Source organism: Pseudonaja textilis, chromosome 1, assembly GCF_049901715.1.
Source record: "Pseudonaja textilis isolate UNSWEBS1 chromosome 1, rPseTex1.2, whole genome shotgun sequence".
In the NCBI taxonomy this organism is placed as follows: Eukaryota; Metazoa; Chordata; class Lepidosauria; order Squamata; family Elapidae; genus Pseudonaja; species Pseudonaja textilis.
This window is the reverse complement of record NC_141990.1, coordinates 228,643,494-228,661,787: the sequence shown is the minus strand read 5'-3', so window position 1 is coordinate 228,661,787 and position 18,294 is coordinate 228,643,494. Positions and strand designations below refer to the sequence as shown.

Below are 18,294 nucleotides of genomic sequence, written 5' to 3'. Positions count from 1 at the left end.
TTCATCTTGGGTAATGATTTCTAGCATAAGTGCAGATGCAAAGAAGGGAACAGAGGGAATAGGCCCATACAGAGTTAAAAAACTAGTCAGTAAGCTAGTCTAGTGGTTAAGGTACCAGGATAGAAACCAGTAGCTGTAGTCCCACTTAGGTATGAAAACTAGCTGATTGGTCCAGTCCAGTGACTGGATTCAGCTAGTTCGCACCAGATCGGTAGAGCCAGTATCTAACTTTTTGTGCAGTTCTGCGAACTTGCTGAAGCCTTGCCCTCAGGGGTGGGATTCTACTGGTTGAGACCGGTTCTATAGAACCAGTTGTAATGATTCTGTGCAGTTCGGAGAACCGGAGAATCATGCCCCTGGCTGGCCCTGCCCCTCTCCGCCTGCCTCTCCCATCAGTCAGTTCTTATCGTGCACGTGCGACATCATACGCATGCCCGACGTTACTGACTGCGTTCTCCCCCACCCAGTCACTCTTTAAGGTATTTCTTTTTTCCTCCCTCCTGATGATCTACTGTTCCTCTCCAGCCACTCTTCTCCTCACACGGCCTTTCCTCGCTGGGATGCTCAACTCATACTTTGGCCTAGAATAAAGGACTATTGACAGCCTAACTGCCACTCTGTGCAAGCAATCTAAAACATCTAGACCCACTTAGGTTACGGATAAGGTGCCCACCTAACAAGGTGATTTCAATCTTCTTTAGAAGAAGATGGACATACAACAGCGTGCAAGCATTATGGGGTAAAATTCTGGTTTAGAAAAATCTTCAATGGGTGTCATATATATGGAAGCTGTGATGTAGATTTGGATACAACAGAAGGAATCAGCAAAAATAGATTTTTTTTTGCTCTTTGACTTTGATAAGGCAAGTAAATATATTTTGATTTTTAGGATTATTGAAGTGAATTGAAACAGCATCTCATTATCTCATTTCAGTAGTATTATGACTAGATAGAATCACTGCATCTTAGGAACAAAGAATTCAGAAGATAAAATGAATAACACACATCACAGATTACAAACAGCAGAATCTGATCTTTATAAACAGAATTTGAAATGTAGAGCATTTCAGAAGAGAACAATTCTGTGGGCATATGGAACAGGTGCTTGGAAATTTGCCTGATATTGCAGACATGGAGGAAGCTGAGGTGGAGTACGTGACTGAAAACAGAGAAAACTAGTCAAACAATGCAAATGGTGGACATTATGTGGTGGACAGATGACACACACATGTGTGTGCATGTGTTTGTCTGCGCACTTGTCACTGACTTTGTAAGGCAGCTTCGAAGTTGGTTTCACTTGAACTTTCATGTTAGCAAGGCAACTCTTTTTTTCTAAATAATTTTACTGCATTTTACAAAGCATAAACATTAAAAACAACATAAATTAATAATCAAAAGAAATGATAAAGAGTAAAAAAAAGGAACAGGGACAGAAATGTAAAAAAATATAAAGGAAAAGGAAAAAAAACACAAAGAATACAAAGAATGACTTCCGTCTTCTTCTTCCAAGGTTAGAGATTGGCACTGAATTGACTATCCAAGGATGCAGAGGTACTGAAGCAATTTAGTCTATACTCATACCTGTCTAGGTGTAAAATACATTTATAATCCATAAGAACATATGAAAATTGCAGAAGAGATTAACGAACAGTTCTTAAAATACATACAATCAACTTGCAAGCTAATTGGGATATTTTCAGTCTTTGTCAGGGAATATTTATCCAAGAAGGAAAATTGTAAAAGCTGACATATTTGTTTACCTGAAGTGCAGCTCACTCATGTTTCCTCTCTCTCTCTCTCTGATAACAGAAGTTTAAAAATCCACAGAAAATGCTCAAGGAAGTACAAAGGGTGGAGAAAGTAATGCAATGCAGGGATCTTTGTTTTTTTTCTAGAGGCCAATCCCTCATTTGCAAATATTGTGAATAGTGCCAAGATTTGTGAAAGCTGGTGTTGCAAGAGAAGACTTTCAACATAGTTTCATCTTGTACTTTTTCAAGGAAATTCTACTATTTCCTCACTTCTCTGTTTATAGGCATTGCTATATATACAAGAAAACCTAAATCCCCAGCCCAGCTCAAAGATACATTTAAAGAACAGCAAATTGGGTTCCTGAGGCAAGATGACAACTTGGATGGGTTTTTGCTTCCTGTTCCTGATTGCTCTGTCTGCAGAGAAGGGACTATCCACACAGGAGACAGAAACCAGCTGCTGTGAACGTGAGTCTCAATTAATCTTTTCTGGGGTAAGCCACTTAATTAAGATAGATTGGTTTAGAGAGCTTCCTGCACAACCTTAGGACACTTCATCATCGTTGGGCATTCCATCTCTCCTCTCATTTCATCTTCCAGCTCCTGGGACTTCCCCTTCCATTAGGGAAAGTGCTGTTTGGCACCTTTGCCACACCTCCAGACTATGGTGAATTTTGTTTTGTGTTTTTTCCTCATGGTGAAAGCCAAACACAACAATGTGGGGAAAGCATTGTCCTGTAGCCATTTCCTGCTTGGTTATTGGCCAGAGGGAGGAATGGATGTTTAAGGAGCAAAGTTGTCAGACCCACAGAAGGAGATTTAGTGAAATTACAGAGTTCTAGGAAAAGGGTTTAATGGACGGGGAAAGAAATAGACCAGTGGAGTTTGCCTTTGGCCAAAAAGTGTGTAAGGTAATCAGTTAGAATATTTGCAAACAAATTTAAACATGCCATTTTTCTTCTGCCCATCTCACCCTTCCTCTTGCAGTTCAAAAAATGCAGGCTTTAAAAACTTGCAAAGGCTCAGTGAAAAAATAAGAGTGAGCTCAGCCAGAATTCTTCACAATAGAAATCCAATATTATCTGCTGACTCATCCTGGTTTTCTACCATCCAAACTAGGGCCACTGTGAGACTTGTCAGACTGTGAGGAAAACCTTCTTGCTTTTGTTTAGTTTTTCACTCTGTTTATGCTCTTTCTTCTATTCCAGAGCTGAAAGGCTTAGCACAATGTGGGAGTGACAAGATTGTTCTCCAGGGCCAGGCAGGAATACCTGGAATTCCAGGTGTGCCAGGAACAAATGGTCTTCCTGGAGCCAGGGGTGAGCCAGGACCTCAGGGGCCCCCAGGTAAGTTGATACCTACTTCTGTTGATGATTGATGTCAAGGAGATCTAGCAGCTTATTTCCTCTGTTACTAGGAAACTCATAGCCTGGACTATCTAGAAGAAAGAGTGTTGGAGAAAGCATTACCAAGGTTACAGGCAGAAGGATGAAAAACCATGACCTGCCCCTCAAATTCCAGCTAGAAAGGGAGGGTGCTATACTACCAAGGTTGTATTTCAGGTCAGGAAGAGGATTTTTAAAATGCTGACGATTGTACATTAGCAGCAGTTGGGAATGCCTCTGTAGTTGGAACTTCTAGTTCTTTATTTTAGGCAGGATGGAATGGATCACTTTGTTAAAAGGACTATTAAACTATTAAAACTATTAAACCACCAGCTTTCTTCCTTTCCAGGGATCATCAGTTCTTTCCTAGTAAGGGGTTATTGTCTTCACGGTGCTTGAGAAAGATGAGGAAAACCTGAAAAGCAATGCAAGTTCAGGGTAGTTATTCATTCTTCCATTATGTGGAAAGTATATAGGTAGCTCTCCTGTTTATCAAAGGGCTGTTGCCAGTGGTGGGATTCAAATAATTTAACAAACAGTTCTCTGCCGTAATGATTTCTTCCAACAACCAATTCACCAAACTGGTCAGAGAGTTAACAACTGATTCTCCCAAACTGGTGCAAACTGGCTGAATCCGACAAATGGTTGTTGCCCCCTTTTTGCCAACTGAGAGATAGAAGCCTCTGTGATGACCTTGTTTTTTACCAAGACAAGATTTGGAATCTCTTGGTATATTCCAGATGTTCTTTTAAGGGACATTGTTCTGTTCTCCTTAGGTGAAAAGGGCTCTGCTGGGATACCTGGAAAAGCTGGACCAAAGGGAGACAAAGGAGACAAAGGAGACAATGGTAATGTATCTCCAGAGATCCATTTTTGAATGAGGGAGATTTATGGAAATCCCAAGTCTCTCGGCCTCCAAATAAATATTTTTACTTTTATACTTTGGGGATCACTCTGCAAGACAAGCTCTTGGCAAGTGTATTTTCTACATGTCTATTCCTCTATGCAAGAAAATAGATAGCAAATTTGCATAAAAAGGGGTCTTGTTAAACAGATAAATCAGGGTTAGTCAGTTAGTAAGATGATTTTAAGAATCATCTGGCTTCCCCAGCGGCTTTGATAATCAGAAAGTTGCCAGGGTGATGACAAGATGCTGGAAAACTTCAGCCATTATAAATAGGTTGCCAAGTTGCCAAGTTTCCGAATTTTGATCATGTGAATAGAGAGATGCTGCAACAGTTGTCATAAGTTATAAGTCACATTTTTCAGTGCCGTTGTAACTCTGAACTGTCATTAAATGAATGATTATAAGTTGAGGAGAAACTGTGAAATAGTTCTCATCTTCATATTTCCTTTTACTTGGAGCCTTGAGTCTGTTCAGCTCAAAAGCCATTTTTTTCTCTCTTTCCACAGGGGAACCCTGCCGCTCAGAAGGCTGTCAGTGGGAAGGTATGTCAAGCATTCTCCCTTTGCTTATTCAGTCACTTCAAACCCCCAGATAACTGGCACAAATGCCATCAGCTTGGTTTTATCTTCATTTTCATCTCCCTTTTTTGATCTTTATCATGCAGGATAAGAGCAAAACTGCCTGAACAGGCTAGAATGGATGTTTGGAATAGTACAAATTCTCTGATCACAGTTTAAGGATCATTGTGATGCATTTCATCTGCACATATCAGCTTTCCCCAATCTGAGTCTTCTAAGGATGTTAAACTCTAGCTCCCATAATCCCCCCTTCCTGATAATTAATGGCTCAAGTTAGGAGACAGCCGCTACACATTAAAATACTATATGTTTCATTCAGATCTTGAAGGATCTATCTATACCTACATTGGATATGAGATGGATGGCATATAATTTTGTATAAATAAGTAAATAAATATTTCCTTTAAATTTTTAAATACTATTGCACACCAATGTGTATCCATTCTCCCACAATAGGCATTATGGTGATTCCACTGGAAAAGTTCTTGCATAGAAACCTGTAATTGTCCCATCACATATATTTTCAGAACAGAGAGAATCCGAACTGATCCACATATCCCCCACCCCCCAAACCCCCCTATTCTTCTCTCAGAGGGAAGAGCCAGAAACTGCAAGGAGCTCCATGAACAAGGAGAGACTCTCACTGGCTGGTACAACATCTATCCAAGCACAGGGAAAGTGATGGTGGTTTTCTGTGACATGGAAATAGATGGAGGAGGCTGGTTGGTAAGTAAGAAGAGAGATGTTTAGTTTACTTTATTGTCACTGCACCTCGTACAATGAAATCAAACACCATCATCAGTGCACATCATGACCATGAAAATAAACACAAATACACATCTTTCACACTCCACACATTGAATCGAAAACCCCGACACCGCACCAACACTGCACTATACAGAAGAATTCAGAAGAGCTACTGCCTTGGGATAGAAGCTGTTTTTTAGCCTATTTGTCCTTGTTTTTATTATTCTGTACCGTCTTCCAGATGGTAATAGTTCAAAAAAAGGATGCCCAGGATGAGATGGATCTTTGAGAATGTTTTGAACTTTCCTAAGGCAGCAGGAGCTATAAAGCTCTTCCAAAGAGGAGAGAGGGCAACCAATGATCTTCTGAACAATGACGTTAACCCTCTGGAGTGCTTTCCTATCTGCCACTGTGCAATTGGCAAACCATACAGAGGTGCAGTAAGTTAAGATACAGCAGTAGAAGGTCACCAGCAGTTTCTCATTCAGTTGTTGTTTTCTGAGAAGGCTCAGGTAGTATAATCTCTGCTGGGCCCTTTTGACCAGTGCTGCAATGAGGGCACCCCAGGTCAGGTCCTCTTTTAGGGTAACACCCAGAAACTTAAAACTGGCCACTTGCTCCACTCGTCTCCATTGATAAGCAAGGCCTGGATGTCTGATCCATTTCTTCTATAATCCACTGTAAGTTCCTTGGTCTTATTGGTGTTGGCTTCCAACGTAAGGAAAGCAGGGAATCATCTTTTAATGCATTAGTAATATTCAAAGACTAACTCAGCTTTTTCCAACCTGGCTCCCACCAGATCTGTTGGGGTGGCAGTATCTAGGATTCCCAGCTGTTGACCTGCTGGTTGGGAATTTCAAGAGTTGCTGTCCAGCATACCTGGAGGGGGCCAGGTTAGAGAATCTAGAAGGCTGTCCAGTCTCTTCTTAAAAATCTCCAGTGATGGAGCACCCACAACTTCTGGAATCTGTTCCACTGATTAACTGTTCTCATGGACATGAAATTTCTCCTTAGTTCTAGGTGGGACCTCTCTTCAATAAGTTTCCATCTGTTACATCTTGTCTTGCTCTCAAGTGCTTTGGGGGAAATTATAGAAATCTTCCTTCTGCCTGCCTGAAGCAGAGATCAGGAGACCCTGGGTTCCCACTTCCTCAACATCCATCCCCACAAGCTCTGCAAAGGAGAGAAGGCAATCCTTATTCTACAGTAAAATAGGCAATCCTGTTCCACCTCAGTTTTTCTTGATTCCTTCCTTTTGGTCCAGATGTGAGGGGAGGCAAAGGTGGCCTTTCATACTGCATTTTAGGTACAGACAACATTGGTAGTAGTGCTTCCACACAACTTTTTAATGATGCAGTCACCCTGCCACAACGCTTGACTTTTAAAGCAGTAGCCAAGTACGAACTTACTACGCCAGTGTGAGAGACTCAAGTGGAAATGGCATAACATTAAGAAAGCAGATTCTCTCTCTCTCAACCAGGTCTTCCAGAGGCGGCAGGATGGGTCCATCAATTTCTACCGTAACTGGGAATCATACAAGAAAGGATTTGGGAGGCAAGGATCAGAATTCTGGTTGGGTAATGATAAGATCCATCTTCTCAGCAGTTCTGGTAAGTCCAATATCTCCTCTTGTACCTGAGGCTCAGTTTGATAAATTAAATACTTTTACACAGATAATGCTCATCACTATCAGAATTAATTTACAAGGAACAATGAATCTTGGTCCTTTCAAATTCTGTCTCTAATATTACCAGAGACTCTCTTTGCATCACAGGAACACATGTATGCATAAAAGATTCTGATCTCTTCTTATTGGTCCATAAGACTTACCTTCCATTTCTTTCCATAAAGATTATGGTACATTTCAAATTCATAAATGAAATCTGGGGAAAATAATGAATATATTAGCCAGATATACAGTGTACATGCATGGTGCCTGGCTAATATATTCATTATATTCCACCTGATGCAAATGTTAGCACAGCACTCTCTAAGTTACATGATGCCATCAAAAGGCAGCAGAAAACCTACCCTGAGGGCTCTTTTATCATGGCTGGGGATTTTAATCCTCCTCCTCCCTGAAGCTGAGCACTGGCTGTCCTCAAGGTTGTGTTCTCAGTCCCCACCTGTACTCATTGTACACATATGACTGCACATCTTCTAATCCATCTAACGTGATAATAAAGTTTGCAGATGATACCACCACACTGGGTCTTATTACAGGAGGAGATGAATTAGCATACAGGGAAGAAGTCCAGAAGTTATCCACATGGTGCTCAGAAAGCAACTTGCATCTAAACACCAGCAAGACAAAGGAGGTGTTGTTAGACTTCTGGAAGCAGAGAGAGGGACCTGCCCCACTCTACATCAAGGGGGGGCTGTGTGGAGAAGGTCTCCTCCCCTCTTTCAAATTTCTGGGAGTCCACCTTAGTCAAGATCTCACCTGGAAAAATAACACAATCCAGGTGGTCAGTAAGGCTCATCAGAGACTCCATTTCCTTAAGGTCTTGCAGAAATATCAGGTGGAACAACGACTGATGACTTCGTTTTACTGGTCTACGATAGAAAGCGTCCTTACATATTGTGTTACGGTATTTGACAGCTGCACACAAAAAGGCATTACAAAGGGTGATAAGCTCAGCACAAAAAATTATGGGCTGTCCCCTGACACCACTGGACAAAATCGCCCAGACTAGCAGAGTGAGGAAAATCCTCAAGGATGATTCACATCCTGGTCAGCACTTCTTTACTCTCCTATCTGGCAGGAGATACAGAAGCATAGCCAGCCGAATGAATAACATGGATAAATAGCTTTTATCCATGGGCTGTCAGACTTCTGAATGCAACATAAACACCACAATCAGGCTTAATATGATAGACTTGCAGGGCCAGCACCAAGGAGGCTCATTTCAATTTCATTGTACACATGTTGTGCTTTGACAATAAATGATTGATTGATTGATTGATATGGAACCTGGACACCCCGGCTGCAATCTATATCCTTCTTTGCTGCCTTACTCACCATATAGAGGTAGAAAATTATAAAAATATTGACTTTGTGAAAGCAAAGGAAAAAGTGGCAACCCATGGATGACTTTTTGCCTAATTGTGCAAAATAACCAGACAAAGTCTGTGATTTTCTGACAGTGATTTAATTTTCCTGTTCCAACTCTTGTGCTCCTGCAATTCTGTTCCTCCATGTTGTTAGTTATCATTGCTTTTCGAGAGACACGGCTCGCAATTCCATTGTGAGCCACATCCATCGAAAAGCAATGATAACTAAACTTTTATGAATCGTGGGGGCCCTGTGGTTATGTCCTTGTGGAATGAAGTCCACTGCAATGATCAGTATGCTTCCCTTCAAGGATTTCTGTATCTCTAGTATTCATTCTTTAACAACATTCACCCTTTGGTGTTTAGGAACACAGCAATTGCGAATTGATGTGGAAGATTTCAATGGTTCCACAACCTTTGCGACATATTCCAGTTTCAGAATTGCAAATGAAAGTGAAAACTATAAGCTAAGTTTGGGCTCCTACTTGGATGGCAACATGGGTGAGTAATACAGAGGCTGCTTCTTCATTTTAGTACCTTGATATAGATCAGAAAACACAATTATCTTAAGATGGTTAAAAATCTGTCATACAGCAGTTGATTTTCTGAAGGCTTTTAGCCAAGTCCCACATGCCTCAAAGCACCATATGAATGTAAAAAACATTTCTTATGATTTTGCCTTCCACTTCTGTTTATAAGAAATGTATTATTTTTGATAGTAAATTTTAGAATCACCAGTATGGCTAATGGTGAAAGAAAAAACATTATTTCAGTACCATTGCATGTAATATTACATTTGATGGATTTCTGTCATTCTTTAAATAAGTGTCCTTCTCTTGAATATTGTCTGTGTTCACATGAAGCTATTAGAATATGTACATATAGTCCTCATTTAGCAATCATAATTGGGACCAGGAATTCAGTTGTTAAGCAAAGCAGTCAATAAGTGAAACGATAACTGTGCTTATCATCTTACTTCAGCTTTCCTTTGCTTTAGAAGCCCTGCAAAAGCATAATTGTGGGCATTGGTCAGAAAGTTACTTTTTGATCTCTATTGTAACTGTGAATGATCACTGTCTGAGACAATTGCTAAATGAAGACTGATTGTATTGCCTATGTATCGCTGTCCTGACCTTTTATCAAAAGTGGTTAGAATGCAGGCTAGTTCTGTTGACTGACTGCTGCCAGCAGTTTGGCAGTTCCATTCTAACTAGCTCAAGATTGACTCAGCCTTCCATCCTTCTGAGGTCGGAAAAATGAGGCCCCAGATTGTTGGGGGCAATATGTTGACTCTGTAAACCTTAGAGAGGGCTGTGAAGCAATGTGAAGCGGTATGTACGTCTAAGTGCTATTGCTATGACAGGAGATGGTCCAGATCATGGATGTCAAACTTGCAGTGTCATGTGGCCATCATATGATGTTTCATGATGGTTTTCCCCTTCGTGTAGCTGGGGTGGGCTTGATCTGCGTGTGACGCATCCGACCCACAGGCCGGCAGTTTGATACCCCTGCTCCAAATGAACAATTCCTTCCTTACTGTTTAGGTTGGCCCAAAGAACCTACCAACTTTATGCTAATGAACCCATTTGGACCCCTGGCAACCATGTGGACAAGTCCCTGAAATTTTTGGGAAAGATTTCAGAAGTGGCTTGCCTGTGCCTGCTTTCTGGGGTGAGGGGGTGGGTGGGAGAGAGAGGGGGAGGGAGATAATAGTGTGTGGTAAACTTATTAAATTGTTCTATGTCAGTTGGTTTTTAGTCATGATATTATGAAGTCTAGCTGTGTTTGTAAACCATTGTTTATAGCTTGGTATGTGACATGATTCATTAATTAGGGTTTATTTAATAAACCATGGTTAAGCAAACAATGGTATAAGGAATTCCTACCTGGTAATGTGATAAACTAAGTTGGGAATTTCTGCATATAAGTTATGCATTCTATTATTTTTTATTTCCTGTTGAATTCTTCCTAGCAGAGAATGTGCATTTTTCACTGTTATAGCACTGTGACTGAAAGCAACAATACAGTAAATCACTGACTTTCTCCTCTGATTATCTTCACTCAGGGGATTCTTTCTCAGGACATAAAGGCCTGGCATTCTCTACAAAAGACAAAGACAATGATACCTATGAACCTGCAAGTTGTGCTGTAGCTTACAAGGGAGGTTGGTGGTATGGCGCCTGCCACTCTTCCAACCTGAATGGCCTATATCACAAAGGGGAACATAGCTCTTATGCTGATGGCATCAATTGGAGTGCTGGGAAGGGTCACCATTATTCTTACAAATATGTGGACATGAAAATTAGACCTCAATAGTTGGAATATCAGTATATTCGGAATAGTTTAACTCTGACTTGCTAAATGAACATATTAGCACATGAATATCCTCCTGAATTCTGTTCCTGAAAAAAAGACTAAAAAAGTGGCTATCCAAACAATTACATGCGTATTTATAAATACAAATATTTATAAATAATTCCCTTTATTTGGGAATTAAAAGTATCTGAAATGAAAAAACTATTTGGAGGATGGAGGATACCCAGCTCTCTCTTGCATGAGAATTTAGCATCTTCAACTTGGGATGTAATCCACTGTTATCTTATGAAAGGCCACTAACCTAATAAATTTTGACTGAATGTCTAGAATTCTCACACTTTTAAATGCAAAGCAGTTATTCTGATTACTGTATCATCCCTGAATGTATTGGTATTCCAGAAAGATCTTAAAACGTTGATCTAACCTTTCAATTATATGAAATATTTAGTACTCTTACAAAACCTTCCCCTTCCTGAGGTTGTGGCATGAGGCTGCCTCATATCACCACAAAACTGAGAGCCAAAGAATACATGGACATTATTGATCCACTAGAGCTGATGACCTGACCGTGTTAGATTTTGCAACCCGAAGATGTCACTGTGAGCTAATTGGTCATTCTAGGAAAGGGTTGCATGGAAGAAACTAAATCTTGACAGAGTTTCTGCAAACACAGATCACCCGACTGATGCATTTTAATGGAAATACTTAAACCAACAATCTGTGAACAGAGTCTTCTTTCCTTTCTGAAGATTTTATTTTTCTGTATTGCAACTTGGAAAGACAAACACTAAAGGAAATATCTGCACTCATTCTTGAAAATATGTAAGATACATGGATCTTACTCTACTAAAAAGTATTAACCTGATTCTCTCATTCTGAAAACAGCAAACAGATTTTTTTTCTTTACTATTCTATCCTCAGATATTTTTATCAAATCTCAGAAAGAGACCAGCGAACCATGACAGGATCCTAGTGCAATTATTAGTACCATCACCTCAACATTGTTTTGTATGGTGCAGGGAGGGGGGGGGAGAGTTTAAGAGGATGCTGAAGCTAAATTCCCAGTTCTAGCCGCTGTGACCAATTCAAAGCAATCTTGACACGAGTTCAGATTCCCTGCCATTGGCACTATATTTTATTAAGGCACATCTACACGTTGATATCACACGTTGATATATTTTATTAAGGCACATCTTCACGTTGATATCACAGTAATGGGAAAGAGAAACAATTCATTTGTGAGCCTAGAATGTACAGCTTATTATACATTAGTTGAAAATAAATAGCTACTGAGAAATTCCTAATGTTTGCATTATTCTGTTTCTTTGTTCTACTACATAGGAATGTCATGAAATCCTAACATTCACGTTTGGATATCCTCATTCTGTATATTTTTGTGAACATTCCTCTCATGCATGTGTGTAACATTAAACCTTATACTGCAGCACCCTCTTTATTACATCCCTTACAGCTTGGGACTTTTATCTTCTTGCTGAATTCCGCACTGACTTTGGTTATGGGAAGCTGGCAGGAAGTAGCTTGATCTTAGGAATCAGTTAATGATGGCAGCTGGGACTACAAGGATTGCTATTGTTAAGCAATGTGGTCACGTTTTATGATACCACTCAGTGACATAATTTCTGCTCCCAACTGCCGTTGTCAGTCAAGGACTACCTATAGTAAATAATTTGACAGTGTTTTGGGAATTAATTGTTTAGCAGAGTGATGGCGTTTGGGGAAAAAACTGTCCTTGTGTCTAGTTGTTCTGGTGTGCAGTGCCCTATAGCATCATTTTGAGGGTAGAAGTTGAAACAATTTATATCCAGGATGTGAGGGGTCTGTAGATATTTTTACAGCCCCATTTTTGACTCGTGCATAAAACAGGCCCTCAATTGAAAGGCAGGTTGGTAGCAATTGTTTTTTCTGCACTCCTAATTATCTGTTGAAGCTCGTGTCTGTCTTATTTGGTTGCAGAGCCAAACCAGACAGTTATAGAGGGACAGATGACAGATTCAATATTTCCTCTGCTGAACTGAATCAGAAGCTCTTTGGGCAGTTTGAGCTTTCTTTTTCTAAATATTGTTCATTGTTTGATCGCTAGGATGGGAGGGGGCTCGCCTCGTGGCAATACATGTATAGGTAGTTCTTCACTGACAACAGCATTTGGGGCTGGAATTTCTGTCACTGAGTAATATGGTCATAAAGCATGACCACACTGCTTAGCAACAACACTCCCTGCAATCCTCTTTTTATAGATGGGGCTATTTCAAAGCACTTTCTCTTAGGCTGGCTTGCTCTCTACTGAAGGAAAGAAATATTTTTTTCATCCTGGGTAATGATTGGGCAATTTCTCTTCTCTTCTCTTTCTACCATGAGTGCAGATGCAAAGAAGGGAACAGGCCTATAGAGAGAGTTAAAACAATTAATCAGTAAGCCAATTTAGCTAATGGTTAAAGTACCAAGGTGAAAACCAGGAATTGTAGTCCCGCTTAGGCATGAAAATCAGCTATGTGGGCCAGTTATTCTTTCAGCCCAACTCAACTCACAGGGTTGTTGTTGTAGGGAAAATAGGAGGAGGGAGTATTAGATAACTCAAGACCAGCTTGAGTTATTTATAAAAAAATAATAAATATGGGATAATAAACAAAAATAAAATCTTGTGGTGGGGTGCTGTGGACTCAGAAGAGCTAGGACACTGAAAAGCTGGTGATCTGGAAATGCTTGGAGACAATGCCATCGAGACAAGTCTTTTATTCTTTTTCATTAAAATTATCTTGCACTTATTTGAATTCTCCAATCTTCCCACTGAATGATTTCCTACTGTATTACAACATGCTTCTTGTGATGTATTTTATTGCTCGGAAAAGAAATATAATAAATTTCATTATGATGCAGAAAATGAGTCTGTGTCCCTATCAACAAGTGAAATAACTCATAAGATATGAGTTAAATTTTAACCAGCTGCTAAAAAGTAATCAAATATTAAATGGGAATCTAGCACACAACACATCAAATTCACACTAATATATTTGGTTACCTTAAAACTCTTGTGTGTAAAGCAGCCTCCACATCCATCAGGGTCAGTATGCTACACACACCTTGAAGATATACAGAAATATAGCTATGCTATTACAGAAGTAGCGTTGGACGATTAAATTGATTCATATGATCATCCATTTTGCAAACGTAACTCTGGGCAATTAACAATACACTTAAAACATATGATATATATTTTTATATATGTTATATACAAAACAGCAATATATAACATATAAAACATATAATGGCTACCAAGAATGAATCCAATAAACACTCAATGGTAGCAATATCTCATAGATGGTGCCATGATAGCGAACTTATGGCACGCGTCCTCTCTGAGGGCATGCAAGCCATCGCACCAGTTCAGCTCCACCACGCATGAGCACATGCCTCCCAGTGGCCAGCTGATTTTCGGATCTTTGTGGGGCACATGTGGGAGATGCATACACATGCGCGGGGGTGGGGGAAGCACAGGGAGGTTGCGAGTGCATGCAGAGGGCACGGGTCGGGGGGCCCCCGTGGCCCGTTTTTGCTCCCAGGAGGTGCAGGGAGGCCTACTAAGCCCAAAACAAGGAGCATGGGGGCCCATGCATGCACGGGAGGGTGCGGGGGGCCTGTGCCAGCAGGAGATCATACACGCATTACATTATGGGTGCAGGCATGTGAGCATTTTCAGCACGCGATGACAAAAAGGTCATCACTGGAGTAGACCATCTAATCTCATGACCCCTATGCTAGTAAATTCCACCTTGGCACACAATTTCAGTTCTATAGTATCAACTAGGAGGGGAAGAAGAAAGGGAAAAGTCAAATATAAGAGTTAAACATTCCAAATTGTGCTTTTAAGAGATCAATTTCCAAAGACATTCTTCTGTTTATGTATCTCTGTATCTCAATCAGGCTGCAAACACAGTAACATATTATATATTACCACAGATTGTTCCAAGATTCAGGAAAGCAGCAGCACGTCTTGTGAAGGTGAATCAAGTAGCGGCAATGGTTAAGATCTAAAGATGTCACATTCTGCAAATACTATAAATTCTGTACAGCATTTCCTAAACTCAGTGAATCATCCCTCACTAGCATTAGAAGTTGCTTACTGTATTATTGCATGGTTACGCTGAAGTGGATCAAGTTGCAAATTGGTAAGATAATAAAACTGTCTAGGACTACGAAGCCATCTTATAATTTTGAGTTAAAAAATGAAGGAGCACCTACTGGTATATCAAGTCATCCTTATGCTGTTCAGATCACATCAGATTAGCTCATACAGTCATTTCTGTGTTCAAATGAAAGTTATGGGGAATACAAAAAGATATTGCTATTAACATTCTCTTTGAAGTGACATGGACTTTGCATCCTATTCCACTATTAAGTCAGAAGGAGAAAAAGCCGTCTGAGGAGGGATAAACCTGGCGTTTGCTACACAGATCACTCTCATTTCGGGATTTTCCAACAGACTGATCAAAAAAAGGAGCATTACAACTCAAATATTCAACGCAGCTTATTAAGCCATGAGCATAACCTGTCTTAAATAACCTGTAAGAAAAAGAAGAAAAACCCATGCAACAGACAATTGTGCAGGTGCTGATTTCTCTCCGCGGGAAAGGACATTAAGACGATCTCCAGTGAATTCGTTCCTTTATTTTCCTAGAGGAAAGCACCACTTCTAGTCTTCGGAGGCTAAGTCAACCTCGAGTGGCTAAACTCTTAATTCCAAAATCCAAGCTTAAGGACGGATATCGAAGGATTACATTAAACCGGGCATCTGAATAGGCTCGTTTTCAGGAATGGATTAGTTATGGATTGATTAGGGATTCCGCCTTCCACTCTCTGGACTGATGATGTATTCGACATAGGACGCGAAGGGAAAGAACGCCGGAAACCTTTTTCTTTTCTTTTCCTGCACCCGCCCCGCCTCTCCTCCGAAAGCGCCGCCCCGCCTGCGCACTTTGCGTACTCTTCGACCCAGCCCCTCCCTTCCGGCTGAGCTGCTCCGCTCCCGCAGCGCGTACGCTTTCGTCACATCCGCTGCATTCCCAGCGAAGCACCTGCGAGCGGCGCTGCTCTCGCGGAGTCCGCGGCAACCTCTCTTCCTTCCCGCCGCCCCTTGCCGACCTTGCGCAAACCTTCCCAGCCTAGGCCGAGGCGCGGTTCCAGTCGGCTCCTGCTGCAGCAGCTGCGGGTTCAAGGGCGGAGGCCCTCCACGCGTTTCCCCCATCCACCTCTCTCCTCAAAGGGTGAGCGGGCCGAGAGGCAGCTACCGGCACAGCCATGCTGGCTTTCCAGAAGGGGCTGCGGTTGCTGAATGGGACCGTGAGGAGCCAGATCCTCCCAAGGGCAAAGATGTCCACCAAGTCAGGAAAGAACAGCTTCTTGGTGAGAGTTTTTTTTTTCCCCTAAAAGCTTCCACCACCACCACCCCAACTCCCAGTGATTCATGAATGTCAATAGCGCTCGCCTTCAAGAGCAGGTTTCTGAAGGGCTCAATCGCACCTAGAACCACGTCCGAAAGAAACACAGGGTCAAAGGCTTTTATTTTAATGACTCTGAGGCCGTGTTATATTGTGCCTCTTTTTCCGGACGGAGTAACATATGTGGTGGAAGAGGAAATGCTCCCAAGGACAGCGTCAAGGGCCTTTATGTCTTCTTTTTAAAAGGAAATTTTAAAATGGTCGTTTAAATGCCTAATAAGTATTAGGCCAAGGGTCTTCAAACTTTGCAGCTTTAAGACGTGTGGACTTCAACTCCCAGAATTCCTGAGCCAACATGACTTGGAGGAGGAATTCTGGGAGTTGAAGTCCACACGTCTTAAAGCTGCCAAGTTTGAAGATCCCTGTATTAGGGCAGAGGACCTTCACCTCAGCCTCTATAGTTAATGTATAGTTGCAGAACGCCTTATGGGGCATTAATGAAAACCAACAGATGTAAGCCTGAAATCATGTCTGCACTCTTCCACTAACTTTGCTTACCAATTTTATGTTAACTCTCTATTAAAGATCGCAATATGAGGCCAAGAGAAATTAACTCTCCTCTCACCAACACTACCAGTATTTCCCCCCTGAAATTCATTTAAACGAGTAATATAATAGACTTTTAATTGCTTGTCACTTGTAAGACGGTGTTTATACCGGACATCTTACAATCTGAAGCATTAGATCTTTTCCTCTTTGCCCAGTGTTGTAACAATATGTATTCCTGAGGCTGCCATGTAACAGATGAAATCACAGTGAAGAATAGGATAAGAGGTTTCAACTAGTTGTTTAAATCATTAAATAGCCCACTTGTGCTTGTTTCATAAAGAGTTTGATGAGATTAGGCTAGATAGTGGTCTTTTTCAGTTTTAATCTTTTGTACGTTCCCATCTTTTTCATTTCACAAGAAACCTGTAAGAGGGGAAAGTCTTATTGTCAGGAATTCTTATTTTGTTTCAAGACTCTCTAAATTTTAATGGTTTCTTGCAGCAAACATGAATGCATTGTTTTTCATGTTGTCAAAGATTTCCCTAGTTAAGCACCAGCTGCATACATTTTAAATAGGCTGCAATACACCTGAGATTTACATTGCCATTTTGTTGTTTGCAAGAAATAAATGACATAATAGATGGAATTTGAAAGTATTTCTAGGCTGTACTAGGTAAAATTACCTCAAGGAATCTGCAAGAATTTGAACTACTGAGAAAACTGAGGATTATTAAAATTACAATGAATATCATATATGCCATATATTTGCTATATTATAAATCACATGCAATTTGTAGAAGTTTGCACACAGTCCGTAAGATTTCATAAACTAAAAATAAAACTAGTCACAATTCTCCCCTAGCTTGAGCATCTACTATCTCTCATATGCTGCAAATACATAATTAATACTTATTTTTAATTTACAGGAAAATGCCATTGGATTCACGGTGATTATAACTGGCGGCTTTTTCCCAATTTGTTGGGTTATGGGCAATCTGGACAGTTACAGTAAATGAGAAGAAAACGCTTTGGGAACATGGTCACGAAGAAGAAAATGTCAATATTTGTTATTCCCAAAGGCTTTCATTATTAAAACTAAAATTTGAAAATTCACAACAGTAAGTTCAGTTTTTATTTAGAAAAACCAGTGTTGTCCATGATAGAAGTAAATATTGGTGTTCTCTATATTAATTACAAAAATATTCAGACAAGCAAATTTCAGGCACAAATTTTTTAAAAGCTTTCCAGGAACAGAAGGCAGAGCTGAAGAAAAATTAGGGCGTCCTTATCTTGAAATTTATATTAGTAGGGAAAGATAATACGATATGAAGAATGGTTTTTGACATCAGTTACATTATTTAAAATAATTTTTATTTGCAGGACATCCAATCTTGAACCTAGCCACCCACATCTAGACTAACATTGTACAATTCTAGTCTGTGCAGTTGGCTTATAATTCAGAAGGCCATGTGAGTGTCATGGAGTAAACCATGGCTAAGCTAGTATAAGTAAATACAGATAGCACTCAGTTAACAGCAGTTGGGACTGGAATTT

The 18,294-nt window shown here is 40.5% G+C and overlaps 1 protein-coding gene and 1 long non-coding RNA gene across 2 annotated transcripts; both read left to right on the top strand.

Annotated features, from left to right (window-relative positions):
* Positions 1 to 1,522: 1,522 nt before the first annotated feature.
* LOC113454895 (ryncolin-3-like) lies at positions 1,523 to 12,042 on the top strand. The gene is made up of 9 exons (XM_087919344.1): positions 1,523 to 1,551; positions 2,036 to 2,219; positions 2,960 to 3,097; positions 3,913 to 3,984; positions 4,550 to 4,585; positions 5,214 to 5,347; positions 6,849 to 6,978; positions 8,789 to 8,923; positions 10,488 to 12,042. Exons 2-9 carry the CDS (start codon positions 2,123 to 2,125, stop codon positions 10,736 to 10,738), a joined length of 993 nt encoding a protein of 330 aa, XP_087775470.1. The 5' UTR covers positions 1,523 to 1,551; positions 2,036 to 2,122; the 3' UTR covers positions 10,739 to 12,042.
* Positions 12,043 to 14,875: 2,833 nt separating this feature from the next.
* LOC113440346 (uncharacterized) lies at positions 14,876 to 17,856 on the top strand. Its single transcript, XR_003374709.2, has 2 exons — positions 14,876 to 16,156; positions 17,667 to 17,856. It is a non-coding gene; the product is annotated as an uncharacterized LOC113440346 (long non-coding RNA).
* The last annotated feature ends 438 nt before the right edge of the window (positions 17,857 to 18,294 follow it).